Source organism: Aedes albopictus, chromosome 2 (genome assembly GCF_035046485.1).
Source record: "Aedes albopictus strain Foshan chromosome 2, AalbF5, whole genome shotgun sequence".
NCBI lineage: Eukaryota > Metazoa > Arthropoda > Insecta > Diptera > Culicidae > Aedes > Aedes albopictus.
Window position 1 is genome coordinate 376,270,508 of NC_085137.1, and position 24,364 is coordinate 376,294,871.

The 24,364-nt window shown below is 40.3% G+C and overlaps 1 protein-coding gene across 3 annotated transcripts in view; it reads right to left on the bottom strand.

The window, feature by feature from the left end:
* LOC109425701 (uncharacterized) overlaps positions 1 to 24,364 on the bottom strand; it is a 499,193-nt gene that overhangs the window by 150,629 nt on the left and 324,200 nt on the right. The window contains exon 1 of one of the 3 annotated variants that reach the window (XM_029878772.2): positions 17,143 to 17,453. The exons of the other annotated variants lie outside the window; for them this stretch is intronic. Coding sequence (XP_029734632.2) covers positions 17,143 to 17,173 — 31 coding nt within the window. The 5' untranslated portion in view covers positions 17,174 to 17,453. Of the gene's footprint in view, positions 1 to 17,142; positions 17,454 to 24,364 lie in introns of those variants that run through there. 3 annotated transcript variants of the gene reach the window in all.

The window sequence follows — 24,364 nt, forward strand, 5'->3', positions numbered from 1 at the left end:
GCAGCATTCTTTTCTAAACTTTGTTCATAGAGCTTAAATTAGTTTTTTTTTATAATTTTTAACTTAAAAATTGCACTGATTACATACTTGTGTAAAGAAATTTTGTCTCAAAAAATCCGAGTTTTTTTTTCTAAACAGATGGAAAAATTTCTTGTTTTGATCATAATTGCGGCTTTTTTACCTGTTTCACGGGTTTACCGGCATTGTTCCTGAAACACATTTTAGAAAGTCTGTCCATACATCCAGAAGAAGCATTTCAAATAAATACTTTGAATATTATTCCAAAAGTTTAGTTTAAGACTACTAAATTGATTCAGATGGACGAATAACTTAATAATTTTCTAGAGATTTATTTTTTTTTAATTTAGAAATTCCCGTAATCGTGTAAATTGTTGAAAAAAGTTCGCATTTCTTCCAAAATACCATCGGAAATTAAAATGAATTTTCCGGCGGCTGCAACGCATTTACGCGATGTGCAGATCATCTGGTGACCCGGTCACATTTTCTCCTCTGAAAAAAATGTAAACTTTGAAGAATGAAGTTTGGGACGTTTTCTTCAGAAGAGAAAAATCACAAAGCAAACAAATATATTTTCGCTTTTTTGATGGCAACATTTTTAAACAGCCCAAATCTCTGTAGAAACCAATATTCTAATACTATTTATTACTTGACTTGTAAAAAAATCCGAAGACTTTGCGCGCGAAAGAATGTGAATGGACGTCATTTAATTTTCTCCATTTTCAATTTTCGAAATATTTTATCGGTGATACAATTCGCAAATGTTTTATCTTAAAATAATAAAAAAAAAAAACAAAAAAAAATGAATTTTTACCTTATTTGCAATTGAAAATACCAAACAAAAAAACTTGAACGTTATATTTGGGGCAACAATTTTGTAAAATAAATATTTTTTTATCAATTTCTTTATATTTTTATGAAAAATGCATGTGCTATATGAGATTATTGTTTTGAAATTCGAGTTTTTTTAATTTTAAAAGTTCAAAACATTGCATTGTTAACAAAATTCTAAAATTGTTGCATTTAAAACTGTTGGAAACATTTAAAAAATTGAAAAATGCGGAGATATTTTATTTGTTTGTTCAATTGTTTGGTAATTGTAGAATACATCCCATAATTAAGGCGAAACTGGAAGCATTTTCTCACTTTTTGGTTTTTGATTTTTTATTAAATAACGAAGCAATATTTCCAAAATCGGTTTTCGTGCACATGTAGAGTATAGATCAGGGTATCTTCTGATTTTTTTTTTGTAGTGGAAAATGTTTTTCGTTTTTACAGAAACAATTTTTGAACAAAATTTCACAAAAAATGGTATCTGCGAAAATGTAAAATATTTTCCACATCAAAAAAAAATAGAGGATACCTTGATCCATACTCTACATGTGCACGAAAACCGATTTTGAAAAAATTGCTTCGTTATTAAATAAAAAATCAAAAACCGAAAAAATGAGAAAATGCTTCCAGTTTCGCCTTAAGAGCACAAGGCAGCCTAAAATACGTCAACCAGTATGAGAATTCTGAAACATTCGCAAAATGTAAATTTATATTTTTTTTATAAAAGTTTAGAAATTTTGTAATAAAAAAAGAATAAAAACTTTTAGACTATATTTATTCAATAAAAATGTGAAAATTGTATATAAAAAAAAAAATGTAGCCTAATCACATTTTTTTATTTTTTTTTTGCAAAATTCAAACATACGTTTCAAATTTTTATTTTTTCATGAAATGTCTGAAATGCAGCACTGTGCATAGGTAAAACAATTTCATATTTTTATATTATTGTAATTTGTATTTTTTTATATTCTAAAATGATGGATGTTCGATGGTTCAATTGCTTTGGGAATATCGATTGGTGGTTCGACTTCGCAATCTCAGATTTTTAGTATGGCCGTTAAGGATTTGTCCGTACGTTTACACAAAAAAAAACAATACGACAACATTATCAGCGAAGACATTAGACGGTGAACGATATTAATGATTCTGCCCTGACGAAGCGCCAGCAATTGCCGAAACGTAGGGACAAATCTAGATCTAAGATTGTAAAACCGAATGCTCCCCATTCGTTATTGTAAAATAATTTTGTTTTTTATCCTTTTTATATGAAAATAGAAAAAGGCAAGAACTGTTTTGTTTTAGCATAATTTTAATATATTTAAGAAATTAAAACACACTTCTTTATGAAATTTTTCATTTTCAATAAAATTTTGATTTTTTTAATTATTTTTTTGATTTTGACAAACTTTGTATACCTTTTTAATATTTTTAAATTTTGATTTTTTTTATAAAGCTTCAGAAATTCCAAAAATTGCCAATATCTCTCCTCGTTCAATTTCTGCTTGAATGAAGCAGAGAGAAGTTTTGTTTTCCCTCAATTCCTCATGTAACCATTCTTTAATCAAAACACACGCATTCCCAGAAAATTTGAAAAATATAGCGGAAGAGAACCGACCCCGACAGAAGCTGCATTCGGAAAACATTTCACCGAATCACACCAGATACCTAGGTAGGTGATTGCATTTCGGCGCCTTCGACGTCCGTTAATCGAAAGGCAATGAATATTCAATGACAACATTGGTTGATGCGACCCCCGCTGCCGAATGACGGGCGGGCATGCTGAAAAAGATCACTACAGGAATTTTTTTTTCGAGTCCGTTTTCATGCATCATCAATAATTGGGGGACAGTTCGGAGTATCGCGCACCGGGGGTTTTCGATTGAAGTGACATAATTAAATGATGCGTGCTTCATGACGAGAGGTGGATCGATACAGCCGTGTACAAGTGTGGTCACAGCAAAGCGATTAATGTTTTAATTTTTTTTGTTGAACTCTCACAAAAAAGGTGATCGAAACAGTGATATTTATTCGGGTTTTTATGTTTGAGTGTGCGCTTTTTATTTGCATCAATTTATCAATAATTTAATTCCCCTTGTTGTGCATTTCGGACCGGTCAACTGGCTCTTATTAAGGATTAATTTTCCAATGAATTTAAGAGCTACCTATTGTATCATGTGGAAATTTTAAAACGATTACAGTTTTGTCATTAGTAGTTGGTGATATACTGATTCGATTTAACATTTTTAAAATAAGAGGTTAATTAACGAAAATGCAGTTAATATATTATACATTTTTGTGAATGATAATTGGCTTGGTATTCGATATATTAAGCAGGGATCGTACGTTTTCAGAGGGAATTTTTTTTTTATTCATAAACAAATGCAAATGAATTTGTACTTAAGTACCAATTACTACATTATGATTCTTCACTTTCGAGACAACTTGACTGATAATTCTACAAAGCTTCAATATATAAACGAAGAAGTAAGATTCATAAAGAAGAAAAAGAAACGAATAAGTAAACAATAAAAGTAAGAAGAAAACAAAAAAAAGATAAAAAAGAAAAAAAAGTAAAAAAAGGAAAAAAGAAAGAAAATTTAGCCTGTAGTATTAAAAATAAAACGATTAAAACTTCACCTTCCTACTTGAAGCTAACCAAATGCTGCTTACTGAGTTAAATTTGTACGAATTTGTACTAGCTACATACTAAACATCACCCAGCTATGTATCAACCATGTCACATCAAATTCCTGCCGCAGCCCTACACCATTTAGCACAATGTGTTACTTCCTATTTTACAAGAGCATTCAAGCGGACCCCCTTCAGACACCTTGTACAAACACTACTGACTGCAGCAAATACGGCATCGATTCAGGTCGATCATTAATCTCACAACTCATCTACACATGGGTCATTTGTCTGAGCCTGAGGTGTCTGGGGCGAGCGGTCTTCCCTTGGCAGACAGATACACAGCAGCTAGACTGTCGGACACCAGCATCATCAGCAACAGCAGATCACATCACGTGCCACTGACTGGCAGTTACACAATAACCACATCATCCACACGTACCCACCGGGACCGCACACGTCTTGCCCGTTTTCCATACACAACTCCCGTCACGTAATTAATTCAATTAGAGGGCTACAAATACCCGGGGCACTTCATTTGGCTGGCAAAGTGGTCAAGCTCTTGTATGATGGATGACGGATGAGACGCTGCGCTGCGGCGTTGGTACTGGAATAAAAGAGTCTGCCCTCCATTCACCCAGCAGCGCAGTTGAGTGGAGGAGAATGCCGAATAACCGAATTCACAGCTTTTTTGTTTCCATCGGACACCTTTCGCATATACCTAGGCTGAATTTTTGATGAAGCCTTCTTGAAATGCACTACGACGACGGCGAGGTCGCAATAAAAGGCACTTTAATCCAGATTCATCGTGTTGGATCTCTGAACCCTGGTAGAGTGAGAGTAAATTGATGATGCAGGTCACTTAAGATGCGATTGGCAAATTTTCACTTGTATTTTGCGATGTAATGATCTCACTTGACGGTAGGATAGTGGTTTGCTTTTTTCAACCTTGAGCCTTGAAATCTTCAGTATAAGGTGACCAGAGCTTGAAACTACTGTATACCAAACGTCAATGTTGTGGTTGTGGGTATGAGTAAACCCACGGATAACCCCATTTAGAGTTTCTTACAAGGATTAATGCAGATATTACACTAGCTATTTTTTAGAAGTTTCTCAAACAGTTGTTTTAGAAAATATGGCAAGGATTCTTCAAGAGATTTCTACAGAATTTCAACAAAGGATGGATTTGGAGTACAATTCATGGATATCATTAGACTTTACTCCATGGATTTCTGAAAAAATCCTTCAGAACATTTTCCAGAGAATTAAAAAAAATCTTCCAGGCATGCCTTCAAAAATTTTTCTGCTTCCTTATTAACACACATAGTTCGCTTGAGAATTACCTCCCAAGTTTTTTAGAGATTACTCCAGAAATAAAAACATGCCTTGGATTTCATCCTGAATTGCGTTATGGATTCCTTTAGAAAATCTTTAAAAAACCCTTTCAAAAAGTCTTGTACGGATTCCTTTCAATTTTTTTAAGAACATCTATCGAGGATTTCTTCAGAAACTGCTCTAGAACTTCCTTTATTATTGTGGTTAATTACCTTTAGAGGATCATCTGAAAATTCCTCCAAGAACTTCTCTGGAAAAGTTTCCATGGTTTTCCTCAAAAATTCCTCCTCTTTCAAAATTCCGTACGAGAATTCTTTCAAAAGTCATCCTCGGATCTCTTGAGAAATGCTTTCAGCGATCCCATCAGAAATTTATTCACAGATTTCTTTTTGAAAATCTTCCACAGACACCTTGAATAATTATTCTCAATTGTTAGCATAGCATAGCATAGCATAGCATGAATACTTGCACAAATCTTGGATGGAGTTGCAAAGTTGAATATTTCCATTGACATTGCTGATGTCGCTACTATCTACAATGTCATAGATTCACTCAGCTCCACACACCTGGCCAAGTCCTTGCAAGCATTTATAAATCCCTTCATCAACTTAGAAAGAGCCCAGAACTGAAGCATCTTCCAATAGATGAAAGGATGTTGAAAATAGCGAATTTTCAACTTATATGCAGTTATAAAGTAAATATACTGAAATAGAAATATTTTTAAATAAATAATATTGGAAAGATCTCACCAATTGTTGTGGGGTTTTTGTGGTTCAATGCCGATCATCTAATTGTCTTGATTAATGTTATTCTCTGTAAAGAACAACACAATACTCAGCAAAGAACAACACAATACTGAACACTAAACACCCGCGCATCTATTGTTTTGATTTTCACTCGAGACAATAGCGAACGCGATCGATTATGCTGCCATACTCACCCCTACAGGAGTGATGCATGCACAGCCAAGAACAACACAATACTAAACACTAAACACCCGCGCATCTATTGTTTTGATTTTCATTCGACACAATAGCGAACGCGATCGATTATGCTGCCATACACACTCCTTACAGGAGCGATGCATGCACAGCAAAGAACAACACAATACTGAACACTAAACACCCGCGCATCTATTGTTTTGATTTTCACTCGAGACAATAGCGAACGCGATCGATTATGCTGCCATACTCACTCCTTACAGGAGCGATGCATGCACAGCAAAGAACAACACAATACTGAACACTAAACACCCGCGCATCTATTGTTTTGATTTTCACTCGAGACAATAGCGAACGCGATCGATTATGCTGCCATACTCACTCCTTACAGGAGCGATGCATGCACAGCAAAGAACAACACAATACTCTGAATAATTATTCTCAATTGTTTTTCAAAAAATCTTCCAGGATTCCTTAAGAACTTTTCCCTGAAGATTTCTTCAGAAATTCTTTATGAGATACCTTCTTAACTTTGTTCAAGAATTCCATCATGAAATATTCTGAGAATTGATTTCTTAATTGCCCCATAGATTTTTCAGAAGGTTTTCTTAAAAAATTCCTTTGATAATTTGTCAAGAAATTTATCCAGGAATTCTTTCATCTAGATGTCCATGAAGTTTCCTCCTGAAACTCCACCAGGGATCACTTCTGAAATTTTCCAGGGATTCGTTTAGGAAGGGTTCCTTCAGATTTTTTTTTCAAAAATTCTTTCATAAATTCTTCCGGTGTTTTTTTCGGAAAATCTCCCAAAGATTAATTGAGAAATTCGTGCAGTCCACCAGAGATTTGTTCAGGAATTGCTCTAAGAAAAAAAAATGTGCTCTTCTACAGGGATTCATCCATAAATTTATTCAGGAATTCCTTCAGAGATTCTCTCCTGATGCATTCCCACAGAAAATTTTCCAGAATTTTCTTTTAAGATAATTCTCAAAATTTCTTCACGAGTTCTTCTAAGAATTAATTTACAAAATTATCAAGGAATTTCTACAGGAATTTCTTTACAAATATTTCAAGGCTTTTTTCAAGAGATCTTTGCAGAAGCTTAACTAGGCATTTGTTTTTAAACAATTCCTTCAGGAATTCCTGTACAAATATGTCCACAAATTGCTTCAGGAAAACTTTCAGAAACACTTTCAGCGATTCCTTCAGAAATACAAAAGTTCAGAATTCCTTCAGAATTTTTTTCACGGATTTCTTAAGGACTGCTTTAGACGGCTTTTGGATTCAGTAAGGATTATTTCAGAAATTTTCCATCATATTACTTATACTTTTGTAGGGATTCCACCCAAGTCTTTCCGAGGAATTTCTTTAGGTATTTCTCCAGGAAGTTTTTCAGAACTTCTTGCTGGGATATCTTCAAGAACTTCCCAGGGTTTTTTCAGATATTCCTCTAGAGATTCATTCAAGAGGGCTTTAGGAATTTTGCTGGATATTGTTTCAAAAATTCCTCCGGAAAAACTAACGCTCGGAGTTTCTAATTTGCTTCTAATATTCCATTAGGGATTCATTCAAAATATATCTTCAACATCTTTAGAGACTTCTTCAGAGATTAAGAGATTTCTTCATGAAATTCAGTGCAAGTTTTCTTCAACAGTTCTTTCGTGGACTTAAATTCATATAAAAATTTCTTTAAAAAAATCCTATCGAAACTCTTTTGAAAATTCTTCTAAGGGTTTCTTCAAGTATTTCCTGAGGAATTTTTTTTGGGATTCCGAAGGACATTTCGGCACAATTTTTTTTTAATTGTTCCTGTGATTTCGTCAGAAATATCTCCTGGGGTTCCTTCAAAGCAGGGATGCCATATATACAGGTTTATCTGTATTATACAGATTTTTGAGCACCCGTACAGATTTTGTTTTATATGAAACACAGATTTTTTAGCTATAGGAGCTTTTATTTTTGTATGAGATACAGATTTTTCACCAAAATTTTGTATGGGATACAGATTTTTGAAAAGTCTGATACAGATTTTTCAAAAAATCATCTGGCTCATCCAAGAATTGTTTCAGATATATCTCCAGTGATTTTTTCAGATTTTTTTTCCGAGAATTGCACAAAAAATGCCTGCAGTGTTCTTGAAAGAATCTCTGAAGAAAATTCTAAAAAAAATTCACAATGATTGTCTGAAGGAATCCTGGACAAACAATGTTGGGAAAATACCTGAAGAAACTTCTTGTGGAGCTCTTAAAGCTATTTCGAGTACACATAGCTTAAGATATTTCTGGAAGGATTTCTGCAGAAATCAGAAAGCGAAATTTCTGAAGAAATCTGGTAAAAATACAGGGGGTGGCCAAAATGTTTGGGATAGGAAACTTTTTTTCTCTCACAAAAAGTTCAAAACGCTCTAACTTGCATCAAAAATTCTCGAGTGCATAAAAAATTCTCAAATTTTGACTGTATGTTTACCTACTATATGTGCATCATTTGTACAATTTTGAGGTCGATTGGTTAATCTTTCGCAAAGCTAGAATCGTTCTCGTAAAACACTATTTTTTAGACAAGTTATTTTTGAACTGTCATATCTCGGAAAACAGTGAACCGAGTTTAATGTTTAATGACGCTTCTTATGTCATCGAAACATAGGTACTTTTTGAACGTTGAAAAAAGTTATCATTGATTGAAACTTTTTGGATCTTTCTTGAAGAAATGTAAATTTTAGTGTTGATATCCAAAGATTTTCTGCTTCTGTTCTCAAGATATCTCTGATTAGATGTATTAGAGCCTATTTGGATTGAAAGAATAACACATTTAGTAATTTTTGCATGATATTGTAAATTTGACTTATTTTCCTCTATATGGGTGAAAATGTCAAACCGGTGTAACTTTATTGATCGTGAGAAAATATTACATTTTATAGCGTCGTATCAAGTATCAATAATTTGTTGATAAACGTTATAAATTTCATTCAATTCGGTTCACTGGTTTCCGAGATATGACAGTTCAAAAAATAGTGTTTTACCAGATCAATTCTAACTTCGCGAAAGTTTAACCAATCGAGCTCAAGTTTGTACCAGTGATGTACATATAATAGGTGAACAAGCAGTCAAAATTTGAGAATTTTTTTTGCACTCTATGAAAAGTTACAGCATGTTGAACATTTATGTGAGAGAAAAAAAGTTGCCTATCACAAACGTTTTGGCCATCCCCTGTATCTGCCGAAATTCGTACAGAAATAGCAGACAATGGTACTGATGGTGGAATTCTTATATTAATCGGACAATAAATATTTAATCCTTAGAAGAACTCCCGGAGGAATTCATAGAAGATTTTTTTTATACAATTTCTTCGGTGATATTTACATTAAAATCGCTGATGAAAAATTCCTGCTGATGAAAAAGCAGGAAAAACATCTGAATGAGTTTCTAAAAAAATGATTTTTTGAAAGAATACCTGGTAGAACAGCAGAACCCTCTGCAGGTATTCATAGAAGGGTTTCTTGATAAATTCTTTGAAAAATGCCAAGGAATAGATTCTGGAGTAGTTTCTGCAGGAACTGCTGAAAGATTCTTTGAAGAAGTTTCTGGAGCTTTACCAGAAAATATATGAAAGAATCCCTGACGTAAGGTCTGAATACCTGAAGGAACTTCTGGTGAACCCTCTGTGCGAACTTTCAGAATCTCTTGTGATTTTTTTTTGAGAAAATTTTTCAGAAATCTCTGAATCTTATGGAATTTTTTGGAAATTTTTACAGTAATTCCTGAAAAAGTTTCTGAAAAAAAAAATCTTCCTTTCTTAACGGAAACCCCTTGAGGAATTTTTGAATGAATCTTTGATGTAATATCCGAATCTTTGTTAAAAAAAATTCTCCAGAAATTGCGTCTTTCAAAGACATCTTTGGAGGAACTTTTTGAGATATTTCTAGAATGCTTGAGAAATTTCTTGTATAATTATGATAATATTCCTGGGGGAAATTCCTACAGAAATGTTTGAAGAAACACATGATAGAAAACATGCTTGAACTTCCATAGCAATTCTTGAAAAAAATTTCTAAGCAGCCGTTAAAGGAATCCCAGAAGCAATTTTTGAACGAATTTCTCGTGGACTTGTTTTAAGATGAATCTTCTGAAAATTTCTTAAAAAAAATTTTTGAAGAAGACCCAAGAAAAATTGCTGGAGGAGTTCCGGAAACAATCTCTGAATGAAACCTTGATGAAATTTCTGCAAAAACTTCTTTCTATAAAAAGTGTTGATATCTAGAATTCCTCAGGGAATTTCTGACGGTGTTCCTGAGAATAATCATGGTTAATGACCATATGATGGCGATGTTGTTTATTAAAATACACTAGCACACAAAGCCATGCTAGCGCTAGAATTCTCAAAGCGATGAATTTGAGAAACAAAACCATCATAGCAAAACACAAAATATCAACACTTACAGTTGCGACACTAGTGTCATGAAATAAGAGCATTAATATACACTCTATTATGATCGTTACAATGTTTTTCACATGGAAGAGCTCAACGATAAACATTTATTCTCTGGGCCAACAGTTTAATCTTTCAAAAACCACTTAATGAGGATATTGTCTCGAACATATTTCCAGTTCTTGAAATTTAACCTTTTTTATGTTTTTAATCGTGTGTGTTTTAACTTGCTAAATCTTATTCTTATAACATTCACCCATGCATCAGAAAATTCAGTGCGTATCTCAACAGAAATCCATCAAGGATCTCGCCAAAATCCCATTAAAGATCATAACTGAAATACGCAAATGAACTACCTATGATTTCGAGAGTAATAAGTTAAGATTTAGGGTTCTCCAGTTAGCCTAGTGGTTAAGGCTACGGATCGCCAATCCGGAGACGGCGGGTTCGATTCCCGTTCCGGTCGTGAAAATTTTCTCGGCTCCCTGGGCATAGTGTATCATTGTCCTTACCTCACAATATACAAATTCATGCAATGGCAGGCAAAGAAAGCCCTTCAATTAATAACTGTGGAAGTGCTCAAAAGAACACTAAGTTGAAGTGAGGCAGGCCAAATCCCAGTGGGGACGTAGAGCCATAAAGTAGAAGAAGAAGTTAAGATTTAAGATAATAAGACAAGACAAGACAAGAAAGTTCGCCAAAAATCTCTTTAATTTTTTTTTTGAGAAATTTCCAAAAAAAGAACAGACCAAAGATTGCACAGACTGGACGATCACAAACATAAAACAACGCCCAGAAAACACACCCAGTGATCCAGTGGGGAATTTTCTGTTTGACGAAAAGTTTGCACCAGCTGGTGCGGGAATCCAAGCTTAGCTCCTAGGCTTACGAATCGCCTAGACGACCGACGCCGCTATCCACATGACTACGAAGCAAAACAACGTGCAAAGTCACTCATTCCCTATGATTTAGAAATGGATATCGATAGAGCTGACCTTGCTATGGCTTGCGATCATGGTAGACTAGTTCTAATAGGTTATGGGCTCAGAAGCGTAATCTACAGCACATTTCGACCTCGAGCAGAATCGGCTGCAAGGGTGTTATCTGAAATCTGGTGTGAACCTCAGCAGGAACGCATCAAGATACGAAAGTACTCCAGAATTAGTAGAAACTTATATGCTCCAATAATCCAATAATAATGATTGAACTTAGTTCATCCCATAGAATGTATCAATGATGAACTAATAGAACCGTTAGGATTTCATGTAAGTCGTCGGTAGAAAACAACTTGAAAATAACTCCACTTTCGCTTTGACACATGTACACAACATATATGGATGTGATATGTTCATCAAATCCCATTCGAAGAAGATTTAGACTGCGGAGAGAAGCAAACTGGGTTCGATAGTGGAATCGAGTTCAGTTTTAAGTAATCAAATGACGAAGATGGTCAAGTAACTCCGTAGCTTGGAGGAATAGAAGCGCCCGTGTAGCAAATTTGGAGTCGTGGGTTCGATTCACACCAGAGCACGAGGATTTATTTTTAGAAATTTAAGTCTCAATCACGTTTTATTGTGTATAGAGTTGATGTATACGTGCTGTACGGGAACCGCATTGCAAGCGATCTCCCAGGAGCTCTGAACATTTTGAGATTCAGAGTTTGTGTACATGAATGTCAAAGCATTTTAAACATCAAAATAAATAACGTGTTGTGTGAACAATTAGCATTAACCCTCTAATACCCAAATTTTTGATTTTGATCTAAATATCATTTTTCGTCATCTAAAATCGATTTAAACATGTTTTGGAAGATGATTCTTTTTTTTTATCACAGAAAATTTTATTTTCCGTGTAATTTTAGGGAAAATAATTTTAGAGTGTATTCGATTCCCTTAAACTATGTATTAAACAAGGATAGAATGATTTGGGAAAAATTTAAAATATGTTGATTGTAGCGATACAATACAAAATAAACAATGACATCTAAAAGGTGACTAAAACATCAATTTTTCAATGATTTAAAAAAATGTAAATACGCTTCGAAATACACTACAAATCATTTTGAGATCTACATAACAGTCCTAAATATCAGCCAAAAATTAAAAAAAAAAATGATTTTCCACGAAACAAAAATTACAAAAATGCTCAAACTATACCCCGTCTAAAGGCGGGATTGGGTATTAGAGGGTTAAGTTAAAATTCACAATTACAAAAAAAAAAACCCAGATTAATCCACCTAGTGGTGATAGTGCCTTTCTCGTCGAATATGTACTAATAATCTTTCCGTCGACGCAATCAATCTTGCCTTAGAGTCAGTGATCAGCCCCAAAATTTGGGGCCCAAATCTCTGTGCTTTGGTAACGGACGAGAAGGAAGAAATGCTCATAACAGCCATCTGGGACTGTACCACCTACGAATTTCTGAATCATGAGAATACTTTAGAATTACTTTAGAAATTCAAGGTCATCATCGAATTGGGGCACTTATTCCTACACTGTGGTGCATAATTGATCGGACAAACGCCGATTTTCATACAAAATGGCCAAATTTGAGATGCTGTAACTATGGTTTGCTTTGATGGATTGAGCTCAATTTTTGACACGGAACTACAAATATGCTGAATTTTGTGTATACAAAGTATAAAATGTTTTCGTTCACAGGTCTGGGCGTGGCAAGGCGTTGAAAAAATTGCAAAAATGATCGGACAGCGGCACGCGTGTAAATCAAAGGGACAAAAGACGCAAATAATGATTTCAAAGAATGTTCGGGGCTGATGCGCTTAAATTTTAATTTTTCCATATAACGTTGACCCATCCTACTGTAAATTTACGTCTCAGGAATCTAAAATTGTGTGATTTAATGAGATCGCTTTAGTTTTTTTAGGTTTTTGGTTCTCTTACACATATCCATCGCTTGCATTGATTTAGTTCACTTTTGTAATTCCGCTGAAGCACCCAGCGCTGCTTCTGCAACAACACCGGTAGCCTCTTATGTAGTCTCAGTCTATTTTGTATTGCTTACGGGACCCCCGGAAATGATTTCGGAACACTACCTTATGTTCACTAGTTTATGAAAACTGTTAATCAGGTTACACGGATTTAAAAACACTACCGGTGGTAACTTCTGTGGACTGTGCCTATTTTCTTATTATCCACGCATCAGGTTACTGACAAAAAAGCGATTTGATACCGCAAGCATGGGTTTGATCCACTTTTATATATGTCCATTTCCATTCCCCGGCAAGGGTCAGGGCAGGTGGAGACCCTGCTGTCAGTAACCTTTTGGTGCAGCTGATAGGGCCTGAAGGGTAGTGATACCCTTGCCTTCAGCAGGTCAGATCGGGATGCACGTGGGCATCAGTTCTTGATGTCTGCAAAGCAGTTGGGCGCAGGCGGGGTTGACCCTGCCCGCCTTCCGAGGACAAAGAGAGTGGCGATGACCACTCGGGAAACTGGCTAAGTGCCAGCATGCTACCGTGATGGACTCTCCAAAGCGAGTCATCGATGTTCGTTGCTGCAGGCTACGCAGCTAACCTTGAGGGTGCGATGTGCACTAGCCCCTCTCTGAAGCAATGCCTTCTTGGTGGTTCCGGAGAGACGAAGGGTTTGGCGACCATAGGAATGTGTTTTAGTGGGTCGAGGATAGAGTAGTCCTGACTTTTACTTTTGTTGTAGAAGACGGCCTAAACCCCACACTACCCTAACCTTCCTGTTAGGGTGTTTGTTGAGCAGATTTTTCCCCCTATGGAAGGAAAAAATATATGCCCATTTCCAGTGGGACATTCTTAACCGGTTCCGGAAAATTTACATGGTTCATTTTTACATTTGACCAATTCCGGCGGGACTCCTGAAACCGGTTGTGGAACGTAATCTCAGCTGATTTTCTTAATAACCGTTCATCAGCATATCAAAAAAACCGCGATTTGATGAAGCGCATGCAAGGAGTTCGGTTCCCTTCTACATTTGACCACATCCGGAGGGACACCGGGAACCGACTCCGGGACACTACTAGTTCTTCCAAGCATGGTCTGGGATATTTTTTCTTTGTAACCGTTTATCAAGATACCTTAAATGCCATTTGATGTGTCGCGAATATTGTTTTGGTTTGTTTTTGCATTCGGCCACTTTCAGCGAGACACCTCGAACCTATTCCGGAACACTATCCGTAGTTTCTAATGTGGGCTTAGCTTATTTTCTTGCTGATCGTAACAGGTTATCGAAAAGGCTACGATTTGATGTGTCGCATGTATGAATTAGGCCACTTCCGGCGGGACATCAGGAACCGGTTCCGGGATGCTACCAGTTCAGATATGATCCAGAACCGGTTCCGTAACACTACCGGTCAGATATAGTGCACGACTATTTTCCTATTTACCGTTCATCAGGTTATAGAAAAAGCTGCGATTTGATGTGTCGCATGCATGGGTTTGGTTCACTTTTATATTTGGCCACTTCCGGCGGGATACCCGGAACCGGTTCCGGAACACTACCAGATCAGATATCAGAGGCTATTTTCTTGTTTACCAATCATCAGGTCACAGAAAAAGCGGTGATTTGATGTGTCGCATACATGGGTTTGTTTCACTTTTATATTTGGCCACTTCCAGCGGGACACCCGGAACCGGTTCCGGTATGCTACCGGTTTAGGTATGCTCTTAGACTATTTTCCTGTCTACCATTCATCAGGTTATACAAAAAGCTGCGTTTTGATGTGTCGCATGCATGGGTTTGGTACACTTTTATATTTGGCCACTTCCGGCGGGACACCCGGAACCGGTTCCGGAACACTACCGGTTCAGATATAATCTGGGACTATTTTCCTGCTTACCGTTCATCAGATGAACGAAAATGCCGTGGTTTGATGGGTCGCATGCATGGGTTTGTTGCAATTTCATATCTGGTCCCTTCCTGGGGTACCGGTCCGGAACACCTAAATGGCCATAACTCCGGAACGGCTGGACCGATTCAAACCATTTTCAATAGGAAACAATAGGACAATATTTCGCGTCGATTGAAACCTAAAGCGTTGAAATGGGATGATATTTACTATCCAAAAGTGAGGTGACATTTTTGTACACATACACACATACACACGCACACACACACACACACATACATACATACACACACACATACACACACACAGACATCATCTCAACTCGTCGAACTGAATCGATTGGTATATAAGACTTGGCCCTCCGGGGGTTCTATCAAGATTTCATTTTTGGAGTGAACATATAGCCTTTCGGTACACCTTGGTGTACGAGAAAGACAAAAACAAAAAGTAACGTGTTTAAATCTGGTCACCCCGCAATTACTACCGGTAGTGCCAAAGTGATGAACCTCAATGAGGGGTCGCGCGCCACGTGGGCCGTTACAGGGCACTTTGCATCTTGCAATTCGATGATGTGATCATTGTAGATCACACCAAAGTAATTGACGCGAAGCAAGAGGAAAAAGGCTTTTAAAACCACAACTCGTGAGTAATGGAGCTTACTTACGTTTCTGGACAGACACACAGTACCAGATGTGGACTCCCTGACTAGCCGGATGTAATGTGCCTCTTTCTCTGTGTCTGTGTCCGACTGAACGAGTGCATAATTGGCAAATTCTTCCGCATGCATGAATCACGATTCACTCGCGCAAGAAAAAATCACTTTAATGGAAGTAATTTTTCAGCAAGGCGGATTTTTCATTCCCGATTCGCCAGAAAAATCGTTTCCAGAATCATGCAGCCACTTCCATTTGCGCGAGACGGTTGATAAATGTAACCATTTGGTCATGTGCAAGGTGGCAGCAGCCACCAGGTCGCACCAGTTCGGAGGAATCGGCAAGTTCCAGATGCAGACATTTTTGAAGAATTTCCTACGTGAGGTAATTTGCACTCCCACAATAATATAAGTGGCGGAATCGCAATCGCCGCCGCCTCCGGCGTTGTAGGTGACTTGGTGTGACTGAGTGTGATTGACAGAGGAAACGCTTTGCTTCGGCGTTGGGCCGGACAAGAATTCAGACCGAATGGTTGGGATTCAGAACATCGAGACTGTTAACACAAATGGGATATGGCGTGTCTGACACGTGCGCATTTCCATATTTGTGCGGTGACAGTTAAATTGCACAAAACATGCATCCGGGGGTTTACATGGATCACGTATCGATGATTGAAGCATTGTGCAACTGCACTGGGATACCTACGATTTGCAGTAGACAGGCGCAGACTTTGAAGGGATTGATCGCCAACTTGAGGTACAAGCATATATAGAAATTAGTCACTCGGTATTGTACAAATATGGAATTCAACTAAATGGATCAACCTTGAAAACAGGTATTTATGATATTGGTTTGCCTCATGGTTCAATTATACTTAGTTGTGAAAATGGAATATTCAGCTGGTTTAAATCTCACCGGGAAAAGAAACTAGCTATAACAGATTTTTGTGAGTACGTGACGCTCAACCAAAAATATCAATTACCCATATCCGAAGTAAATTTTTTGCGAAATCTGAACAATTTTCTTGCCTTCTGGAGGCCTAAATTTACATCGTGAAAAGAACATGCTTCAAACATTTCCTGAGATCAGTTTACCATACAAGTGAATTGCAGTTCTTCAGTGCCTTGCTGTCCAAGATATGCCACTCCAACTCAGTAGTTACACAAAGTGCTTTCATGTACCTGAAACGAGAAAGAAGAAAATAATAAATATTATTATGATATCACTAGAATTGGTATGCAGCAACTATTCCCCATATGAATAATACTTTGTAGCGCTAAAGAATTCTCAATTATCATTAATTACTGGTGTTCGACAACCTGCCCCATATTTTCGCACTGCTCACAACAGAACAAATCCCACAATCTATATTGAATAGTGTCATTCCGGTAGGTAAAACAACCAATCACTCACAACAGGCCACGTTCCCACCCAATCGTAAACTAGCATATGGACCTATAAGTAAGCATTACCTACAACTATCCGGACCGAACTTAAAGCCATCGCGTCTCGCAAGAATCGCGCAAGTCATGAATATTGTAGGACTCTTACTCCCCCGCCGCCACGCTGCTGCTGCTGCCGTAACACTCGAAGCAATCAACACTTCCCATCAGAGAGGACTAGACCAGACCAGACCAATAAACACAATTTGCATTCATTCACTAACCTAACCCGCGCCGCGACTAGAACAAGCAAGTCAGTCAGTCAGTCGGTACTGGTGGTGATTGCTGGGAATCGATTTTATGGCAGCAAATTATCACCCAAACGAAAGGGATTCGAATTAGTGGTATACCTACGCCATTCGGCCGCTCATTCATTGCATTGGGTGGGTGACACAACTACAGCATCGGGAGTACGCGGTGGTGTTTGCGGTTGGATGGTCGTTACTAATAAAAATGTGATTAACGATCACGTTCCGCATGTAGGGCATTTACGTGTGCAGTTCAGTGTGCAGATAGATTCAATCGTGCGGAGGCGGTGGTGTTTACGATGAAATTTGCATAGGATTCATGTTTTCCTGTCACGGAAGGGGTGTTCTCGATTTGTTCTGATTGAATGTTAAAAAAATCCTGTTATCTACATTTGCATTCGGTACCGGGGGGTTATTCCCGGGTTGATGAAAGGATGACGCGTGCTGATTGCGATCCTTGAGAAAATGATCCGTGTTTATTTACTTCGATCGTGATCTGTGTTTATTTTTTTATCATACGCATCCACCCCATCTAGAAAACGGAACTGCTACCAGATAAGGGAGAGGAAAGGATAATTTGCCCTATTTACACGACGGGCGTCTAGTTAGAGTGTAATCAGATCAGCCTCAATGGGTTTGTAGGAAGTTATCGAGCCGGTTACGTTGATGGCCGGTCGGCAACAGATCAGATCTTTCCCAGACGGAAAATCCTACAGAAATTCCGTTGATATCAGATCCCAACGCATCGTCTGTTCATCGATTTCAAGGCAGCATATGACAGTATAAACCTCACAGAGCTACGGATAATTATAGACGAGAGCAGTTCTCCCGGGAAGTTATCAAGATTGGTAAAAGCAACGATGAAGCAACGAAACTCGACGGAGATTAGGACAGGGTAGAGGTTACTGGTAATCGGGCGAAACAGCCTGCACGCCGTATCGAATGATAACGGCCAGCGATGCGTAAACTTTGCAGCCTCCCGTGGTGTGGTAGTCCGAAGCACCTTCTTCCCCCGCAAAGATAACCACAAAGCCACCTGGAGATCACCCGACCATCAAACAGAAAATCAAATCGACCACGTTCTAATCGACGGTAAATTCTTCTCGGATATAATCAATGTCCGCACATACCGCAGTGCGAATATAGATTCGGATCACTACTTAGTCGCTGTATGCATGCGCTCAAAACTTTCGACAGTTATCACCACGCGTCGAAGTCGAACGCCGCGACTCAACATCGAGCAGCTGCGTAACGTAGAAGTGGCTCAAGACTACGCGCAGCAGTTAGCAGTGGCAGCTACACTTGAAGATGGGTGGAGGGACATCCGATCCGCCATAGGTAGTACCTCGGCTACAGCACTAGCACTCGACTCCGAATTACAGAAACGACTGGTACGACGGCGATTGCGAGCAGTTGAAAAACGAGAAGAATGCGGCATGGGCGAGAATGCTGAAACACCGTACGAGAGCGAATGAGGCACGCTACAAACAGGCACGGAACAGGCAGAACTCAGTCTTCCGGATGAAGAAGCGCCAGCAGGAAGAACGAGATCGCGAAGCGATGGAAGAGCTGTACCGCGCTAAGGACACACAAAAGTTCTACGAGATGCTGAACCGCTCGCGCAGAGGCTTTGTGCCACAAGCCGACATGTGCCGAAATAATCACGGGAATATTCTCACGAGCGAGCGTGAGGTGGTCGACAGGTGGCGGCAGCATTACGATGAGCACCTCAATGGCGACGTTGCAAGTACCGAAGGTGGCGTGGTAACAGATCTAGGAGTATGTGCACAGGGCGAAAGACTTTCGGCCCCTGACCTCCAAGAGATTGAGGAGGAGGTTGGCCGGTTGAAAAACAACAAAGCCGCTGGAGCAGATCAACTACCAAGCGAGCTTCTAAAATACGGTGGAGAAGCACTGGTGAGAGCACTACACTAGGTCATTACCAAGATTTGGGAGGAGGAAGTATTACCGGAGGAATGGATGGAAGGTATCGTGTGTCCCATCTACAAAAAGGGCGACAAGTTGGATTGCGGGAACTACCGCGCGATCACACTACTGAGCGCTGCCTACAAGATACTCTCTCAAATTTTATGCCGCCGTCTATCACCGATTGTAAGAGAGTTCGTGCGGCAATATCAGGCTGGATTTATGGGCGAACGCGCTACAACGGACCAGATGTTCGCCATCCGCCAGGTGTTGCAGAAATGCCGCGAATAAAACGTGCCCACGCATCAGTTGTTCTTCGATTTCAAGTCGGCGTATGATACAATCGATCGAGAACAGCTATGGCAGATTATGTACGAATACGGATTCCCGGATAAACTGATACGGTTGATCAAGGCGGCGATGGATTGAGTGATGTGCGTAGTTCGAGTATCAGGGACACTCTCGAGTCCCTTCGAATCTCGCAGAGGGTTACGGCAAGGTCTTTCGTGCTTGCTGTTCAACATTGCTTCAGAGGGTGTAATTAGGGGAGCGGCGATAAATACGAGTGGTACGATTTCCACGAAGTCCGTTCAGCTGCTTGGTTTCGCTGATGATATTGATATTATAGCTCGTAAATTTGAGACGATGGCGGAAACGTACATCCGACTAAAGAGTGAAGCCAGACGAATCGGATTAGTCATTAATGTGTCGAAGACAAAGTACATGATGGCAAAGGGCTCCAGGGAGGAATCAGCGCGCCCGCCACCCCGAATTTATACAACGGTGTTGAAATCGAGGCGGTTGAAGAATTCGTGTACTTGGGCTCACTGGTGACCGCCGACAACGACACCAGCAGAGAAATTCAGAGGCAGCTCTGTACAAGCGATACGACACCGCCACCAAAGTGTTACAGCCAAGTTAGGAGTGTCTCGGGCACATCAGAAACGACGCAAGTAAGTTCCTGATTACGGCATACTCATCTTGCTTTGTAATTGGTAACTGAGACGGTACACGCTTAGGTAACTACGCACAAGTGAGCTGGTAATGACGGCATTCTATCCTCTTAGTAAGGTCAAGTGACACTGACTTGAAACGGCGGCTGGGCTAATGCCGGCGCTGTCTTCCGTCCCATAAAACCGTGGCGTGGCCTTAAAGTACGTTCCTGACCTGTGCCCAGCTTAGGCAACTAACTGGGTGGAAGAAGTTCAGATGAACACTCCTGATTAACGCTGATCCGGCTCTGAGCCCAGTCCCCATAAGGGTCTCGGCCAACGGTCGGGTGACCTGCCTGCTTGCATAGCTAACCACCAGAATCATTGGCGACAGCTTCATTTTCAGTGAGGGATAGCGACTCCAAGGGGGACCCAACAGAAATGACCACTACTAAATCCATGAACAACAACAATGTGTTCGAGAGTGGAGACGCAGAGGGAACGGCGTTGAACCCGTTAAAGCGAGGAGGACTAGCGAGATCACCATTACGAGGAGCTGGTGTACCCACCAGCGAGCAGGCGGCAGGAGGTTCAAAGGGAGGAGCACGAGGCGGAACACCATCGACTGAGTAAGCGCAGATGACTGGCGCGGATCTCACGTGGGTGCGCTGAACCGCAACAGGAGTGGTCTACCAAAGATGTTGGTAGTTACCGAACAGCTGGACGAGCTGATCGGCTGCACGAGCGGGTGGACTACTATAGCAAGGACCTGAAACAGGGTCTGCTGAAGTTCCGCAAATCGCTGGCTCTGGCCAAGAAGGAGTATGATTCCCTGGTCGAAGAGCGGAGTGCGGCTGATAAGAGCAGGAAGGAACGGCCTACCCAAACGGACTGCTTCCTCTTTTCTGGCAACGCGACGATGCAGCACGAAACCATGCAGCTACGGCTCAAGTTTCATGGTCGAAACCTGCCGGGGAGACGCGACCCAAGAAGCGTCCGGCAGAAGTGGGCGAAAAGCCAAAGAAGAAGAAAGGGGCGTGTAAGTGCGAGTAACCGGGCTGTCAAGGCGCAAGGGATACCCAGACAACCAGTAATCGTATAAGATGTTGCATAAGATGAAGAAGTGGAGGTCATATGCGTGCATGTCTCCATTTAGGCGCATGCAAAATGTACGCATATCGCCACTTTATCATCTTATGCAACATCTTATACGATCACTGGTTGACTGAGTAGGGAAACCAAGCCCCAAGAGGCCAACCCTAAGAGGAACGATGACCAACCGGACCAAGGGATGGAGAACCCTTGGATTACGGTCGAAAGGAAGGAGAAGTTGTTGAGAAAAGTAAAACCACTAATTTATGTGGGTTGGCTCTTTTCGGTGACATAAGAAAAAGCAGCATAATTCGCGTTACGCGTTTCGGCTTACTACTCTTCAGCCCTCTTCAGACGCCTAAAACATTTATTGAGACATTACAATTTTCTTAATTAAGTTAACACATACAAAACGTTTATACAATACACTTACAACATGCTGAATGTGACCATCAGCTCGGTCTGTCACAGATAAACTAAATCAAATTTTCCCAGACCTCCCAATAAATCTTACACCCTATTCAACACCCATTCTGTTCGGTTCGTTTTCGACGTCATTCGTTCTCTCTCTCGTTCGAGCTCGGGTTTCTCCACGTAGTCGGGCCAATAGTCCATTGTACGTCGTGTTGAAATTCCCGCACTCTCGCTGGAGATTTACCGTCTGCTGTTCGCCTAGCTTTTTAATATGGAACACCTCCGCGATCATCCTGGTATCTGGGTGTTCGATTCGTTCCAAAATCGTTGTGCTATCGAAATCGAACACATGCCCTTTCTCGATCGTGTGTACTGCAAGGCCAGATTTGTGAACTTGCTTTTTACTGTCGTTCTTGTGTTCCGCAATTCGTACCTCCAGCATTCGTTTAGTTTGCCCGATGTACACCTTCCCGTCTTCGGCTCCACACGGTATGGAGTACACCACATTCGTCTGTTTGCCTGGTGGTATCGGATCCTTCATCTTACTGAACACTAACTTTTTTATTTTGTTTTGCGGTCGGGAAGCCAGGATCACGTTGTGTTTTTGCAGGATTTTTCTCAGCTTCTCGTTCAGACATGGTATGTAGGGGGCGGATGCATATTTTTGGGGTTGGTCCGACGTCGTTCTTTCTTCCATTGTGTTGTAGTGTTTGTGAACTCGTTTTTTCCTTACTCTGTTTATAAACCAGGTCGGATAGTTGTTTTTCCGCAGAATCCTTGTGGCTTGATCGAGTGCTTCCTGACGTTTTTCTCCGCAGGACAGCTTGATCGCTCGATCGATTAGGGCTATCGCGGTATTTTCCTTGTGTTGGAATGGACTTTTCGAGTTAAAGTCCAGGTACCTGCCATCTGTTTGTTTGGGGAGCCATGACGTTGTTATTTTGTCAGTCCCCCGGTCGAGCATCATATCCAGGAATTTAATTTTCGCATCCTTCTCGTACTCCACTGTAAATTGCAGTCTTTCGTGGAAGCTGTTGAATGTATCCACGATCGTTTCGATGTGCTCTCTCCTGGCTACACACCCAGATACCAGGATGATCGCGGAGGTGTTCCATATTAAAAAGCTAGGCGAACAGCAGACGGTAAATCTCCAGCGAGAGTGCGGGAATTTCAACACGACGTACAATGGACTATTGGCCCGACTACGTGGAGAAACCCGAGCTCGAACGAGAGAGAGAACGAATGACGTCGAAAACGAACCGAACAGAATGGGTGTCGAATAGGGTGTAAGATTTATTGGGAGGTCTGGGAAAATTTGATTTAGTTTATCTGTGTCAGACCGAGCTGATGGTCACATTCAGCATGTTGTAAGTGTATTGTATAAACGTTTTGTATGTGTTAACTTAATTAAGAAAATTGTAATGTCTCAATAAATATTTTAGGCGTCTGAAGAGGGCTGAAGAGTAGTAAGCCGAAACGCGTAACGCGAATTATGCTGCTTTTTCTTATGTCACCGAAAAGAGCCAACCCACATAAATTAGTAAAATTCCACGGTGATCAATCCCGATCAGTAAAAGTAAAACCAGCTCACAAGCGTGCTCCGTCAAAACGGCGCGCTGGTCTTCAAAACGGCGGTGGATACATACGCCGAGGTGCTGAGGGCCATGCGAGACGAAAATCATCTCTCAACGCTGGGCGCGGATGTAAAAAGCATTCGGCGTTCCAGTACTGGAGAGATAATGCTAGTGCTGAAGAAAGAGGCGGTCAAGAAAGGTACCTCGTACAAGGCATTAGCTCAGGAGGTACTGGGCAAAAAAGTGTATGCGCTGCTAGAGGCGTGTTTCAAGTTCTTTGAGCAAGGACATAAGTCGTGGGCTGCAAAACGGTGAGTTGAAAAGGAGAGCGTCCAACATAGCTCTGATCCTCACAAGCTCCTACCTCATGCTTCCACGGGTCAAGTGATGGCAAAGACCGCCAGCTAAGAGTTGTGTTCTTAGCTGGTAGTGCAGCCTGGGCACTGTTGTCCTTCTGACTTCAGCTAGGTTGAGGAGGTACGCTTCGAGCGTCTGTTCACCAAGGGGGTGCGGCTCAAACAGCGCCTGTTCTGGCATCCAGCGGCTGAGTTTGAGATGCTCCTCCACCGGAAGCTATACCTAAGGTGGCAGCCCCACCACGGTGGATAGGGGACCTTAGGCCAACAACCTACTGTTATCAAAACTCAAAAAACGTATAGAAACCGAAAATGGAAGTTGCGGCCCTGTGCACCACCGTGGATGCTCAGGACTGAAAGTAAAGTAAGTAGTGTAAAGGCTCTAACAGGCGCAAACTCTGCAGGAAGTGCGGAGCGGAAGGCCACATCACCAGGGAGTGCAACTCGGCACAAAAATGTATGATTTGCACGGCGATCAAGGGTCACACGACGGGCGGGCCTAAATGTCCAGGAACGCGAGGAGGTCGAACCAACCAACGATAATGCATACGTGGGTTTAATTCAAGAGCCCTGGGTAAATAATGGAAGGGTATTAGGGTGCTCTTCGCGTAATTTCAGACTTTTGTATGACGAATGTCAGTCCATTCCAAGGACCGCTATTTTAGTAAATAGGGACACAAAATTTGTCCCAATTACCGAATTCATTTCTA